Source organism: Electrona antarctica (assembly GCF_951216825.1).
Source record: "Electrona antarctica genome assembly, chromosome: 17".
Lineage (NCBI taxonomy): Eukaryota > Metazoa > Chordata > Actinopteri > Myctophiformes > Myctophidae > Electrona > Electrona antarctica.
Genome location: NC_136798.1, coordinates 5,413,121 through 5,417,282, shown reverse-complemented (window position 1 = coordinate 5,417,282; position 4,162 = coordinate 5,413,121). Strand labels below are relative to the sequence as shown.

The 4,162-nt window shown below is 46.5% G+C and overlaps 1 protein-coding gene across 1 annotated transcript; it reads right to left on the bottom strand.

The window, feature by feature from the left end:
* Positions 1 to 299: 299 nt before the first annotated feature.
* On the bottom strand, positions 300 to 2,138 carry LOC306940581 (dnaJ homolog subfamily C member 2-like; the record flags this gene model as incomplete). The annotated part of the gene is made up of 1 exon (XM_079525678.1): positions 300 to 2,138. The coding sequence occupies one exon, from the start codon at positions 2,136 to 2,138 to the stop codon at positions 300 to 302; it is 1,839 nt and encodes a 612-aa protein (XP_079381804.1).
* Positions 2,139 to 4,162: the final 2,024 nt, after the last annotated feature.

The window sequence follows — 4,162 nt, the reverse complement described above, 5'->3', positions numbered from 1 at the left end:
AGCACCTGGTGGCCGGGCTTACCACGGAACACAGTCGGGCACAGCCCAAAGAAGTTACGTGGACACATCTTCTCCACCACGTGGGCCCACCAACCCACGTTAGGAAGCAAGCAGGTCAGGTCAGGTGCGCTGCCAGACGGGTGGCAGTGACAGCAGAGTCTTTGGACAGACCAGACCCAGGCAGCAGAGGCTGACTTTGGGGATGTGGAACGTCACTACGCTGGTGGGGAAGGAACTGACATAACATGATAGTCCTTGGAAATTAGCTTTGGATTAGTTTTTTTTAGCTCTAGTAATGTTTAACTCTTCACTGCCACTTGCCTCTTGGCTTTGACCATCTCCACCACTTCCTTGTACCTCTTCATGCAGTCCTTTTTGGATCGTCCAGGTACAGCAGCTGCAATCTTGTCCCACCTCTCTGGGGTGCTGGCTGGGTAGGTCTTCAGAGCCTGTTCCAAAACCTTCTGTTCCTCTGTCGTCCAGGGAGCAGCAGGATCATCAAATCTCTCTGAAGGCACTGCGTTGTCCACAGTGTGTGGCACTGCAGCATGTTCCCTCTTAAACTTCTCAAAGGCATTCTTGTTAATCTCATCTTTCTGCAAAGGATCCAGCCGTTGGAGGGTCTTGGCTTTGTTGATGACATCTTTGTCTGTCCACGTATTGCCACTGCTAGAGTGCAAGTTCATGTAATTGGCAACAACTTCCCATCGGGCATTGGTTCCTGCAGGGAACAGGTTGACTGCTTTGATGAGCAGCTGGAGGTCTTCCTCATTCCAGTCCTTTGCTCCAGCCCCTCCACCCCCGTTGGCCTGTTCAGCACTGCAGGAAGCCTGTCTTGCCTGAACCTCTGGCAAGACTGCATGAACCTCTGGCAACCCCTTCTGCAACTGAGCATCCACCTCATTCACCTGCTTATCCACAATTGCCTTTCCCTCCTCCTTGGAAGCAGAGGCCAGTGCTTCATTCAGGCACTGCAAGCTTGCTAACCCAAGACGCTCACACAGCTTTTCAACCTCCTCCATCATCTTCACGCTGTGTGCTTCAGCATCAGCAAAGTAGTTCCAGTTCTTGCAGGAGGTCCTGAGCTTCTGTCTCTCCTTCTTGATGGCCCTCTTCTGGATCTCCTTCTGCTTCTTTGCCTGCTTGGCCTCCTCCTCTTCCTTCTCCTTCACCAAGCGAGCTGCCTCCAGTTCTGCCTGCTGGGCCCTCTCCTTCTCCTCCTGTTCTTTCTTCTTGGCTTCAGCTTTAGCTTTTTTCTCAGATTCCTTCTTGGCTTTCTCGTCTTCCTTGAATTTCTTTATTCTAGGATCACAGTTATAAGCGGTATCAACTAGTGTTCTTATTCTAGTCATCTCTTCCTTCTTCCTCTGAGTTCTGGAACCACGGTTCTGCTTTTCAATCCATCTCCTCTCATCTCTGTTTTCACCCGTCTCCTTTTCCTCTTCATCCAGATACGAGAACTCTCTCCATGAGTCAAAGTTGTACCAGAATAAGTAAAAAGTATTCACTTCTTCAAAAGTGGAATCCATAGTTCCTAGTTTGGGCACATTCTTTTTGGAAGACCATCTGGCGTTTCTCTCGAACACGGGAGCGAACACGTCAAAGAAGTTCTCTTTGCCCCCATTCTTTGAAGGCACAGCTTTGTCAAAGGTCGGGTCTACACTGTCATACGCTCTTCTTTTCAGAGGTTCTGACAGGATTTCCATAGCTTTAGTTATACATGTGAAGTAGTCATTGTCTCCCTTTACAATCTGTTCTCCAGCAGCTTTCCTTTTGTCAGGGTGGTGCTTTAACACTATTACTTTGTGGGCAGCTTTAATTTGCTTCTGTGTGGCCTTGTACCGCACATGGACCAGTCCAAGGACAGCATAGTGGTCCTGATCCTTCCAGTTTTTGGGGTCCAATGTTCTGAGCATTGGGTACTCCTCCAGCTGCAACTCTTCATCAGTTGACTCCTTTGACTCCTCCGACAGTTCCTCCTCTTCCTCCAGCTCCTGGTAGGAGGCTGACACATTCCTGTTCCTTCTCTTGACAAAAGCCTCAAACCACCGTCCCACTGGCTCCACCAGAATCTGCACTGGGGCAGCAACAGCATTACAGACGACTGTTACGTCTTCTTCAACCGCTTCTAACAGCATCTTGCTAGCGGGAGCTATAGAAACATTCAGGTGCAGTACTCTGTAGCTCTGTTTTAAAGAGTTATACAATACAGAAACAAATATACAGTCTATCATGCCCATATATTGGCATGTGTCATCATTCACAGAAACCACTGTTTAACAATGCCGATTTTCACTGACATTGTGAATGTCCATATTTGGTCATAATCCACCGGCTGACATCTTGGCAGGTCCACCTTTGGGTATACTCTGCCCGAATTGCGCACAGGGATTTGCACATCAACTGTTGCCTAACAATGCCGGTTTGCGCCGATGCCAGACGCGGCCAGTTCTGTATTTGGACATAACAGCCACCCACCCGCCCGACACCTCCTGCCACAGAAGCTGCTGCAACTTCAACTTAATAATAGATCTGATCTATGGCGTCAACAGTGCTCTGAAATCGGAGAAGATACTCACAACATATTTATGAATGCATCCAATTTGTATAGTGCCTCCAACTGTCAGGGACCAGAGTGGGTCGGCAAAGAGAGACACCAGGACAAGTGTGTAGTTTCTACATGAATATAATGGGCCTAGAATGCATGACAGACATGCATTCTAGGCCCAAAACAAATGTGGACAAAAATAACTGAACATCACAGTAAAGCCCTATAACCACACCAATGGGTCAAGACGGTTTTAGCGTTGTCCCTGCGGTGTGATATGTCTTGTTGCACGTTGACCCACGTTGACCCACATTGACCCTATAGTGATTCAATGCATGGAATTCAATGGCCCAAACCACACCAAAGGGTCAAGACGGTTTTAGCGTTAACTCCTTGCAACCGTTTGGACCCAAGGAGTTGCATGGTGACCCTTTGGTGTGGTTAGGGGCCGGGCTTTAGACTGACTTAACCAAAATGAGACACGAGGGGATCAGACCACTCTTGACACAAAGGGGAAGACAGAATAACATTTAAACATACTACAAATCACAACAACATAATCCACTATAACACTAACTAACTCATATTAACAAAAGATCAAAATGAATGTCTTCACACTCTTAACATTTAAAGCCAGACATTTCTACGGGCCCCCGTTTACCTGCGCCAGGCAAAAACTACAAATCGTGGGTCCTGTGACACGGCAGCTTGTACTGGAAGTATTCGCAGCATCCTGTCAGTAGCTCAATCCGCCCCTAAATTAGCATACAACACGCTAATATGCTAACCGGAGCATAGCGCGAGAATTATTTTGACATCCTAAAATCAAACTTTTGCATCATCTGAGCTTCAATTCCGAGATAAACTCAGCTAAAGATCGCGGCCATTATGGGACTCTATATGGAGTGCGGATTATCGTTATTTTCGTTTTTTTGTTTTCTCGACCGTCCCAAGATGGACGCCGGTTTTGAGTCGTCGGGCCCATATCCAGGAGGCGTACAGTACAGTATGACAAACGCAGGGATTGGCATTAAAGTGAGGGGTTTTCTTCATACTCATAATAAACCCCTGCCTATCCCCATTTGCAAAGGGGACATGGTCAATCAATCAATCAATCTTTATTTATATAGCACATTTCATACAACGAGTGCAGTTCAAAGTGATTCACAGTAAGAGCAAAAATAAAACAAGAAAGAGCAAAACACAACAAGAGAGCATCAACTACATAGTAATAACAAAACAAAAATGAGCGACTAAAACAGGAAAGGGACATGCAATGATCTAGTTAAAAGCAATGCTAAAAAGGTGTGTTTTAAGATTTCGTTTAAAAATGTCCACAGATTCAGAGAACCGTAGATCCCTTGGCAGGCTGTTCCACGGCACAGGGGCATAGTAGCTAAAGGCGGCTTCTCCATATTTCTTTGTGTTTGGGGTCTCTGGGATCTCTAGGAGACCAGCACTAGAGGATCTAAGGGGTCTGCCGGGCACATATTTAGGTAGCATTTCAGAAAAATAGACCGGTGCATTTCCATTCAATGTTTTAAAAACAAGTAAAAGAATTTTACCAATCCTCTCCTTATAAGTATAGATCTGAAGCAGCTGCTCTTCTCTGGG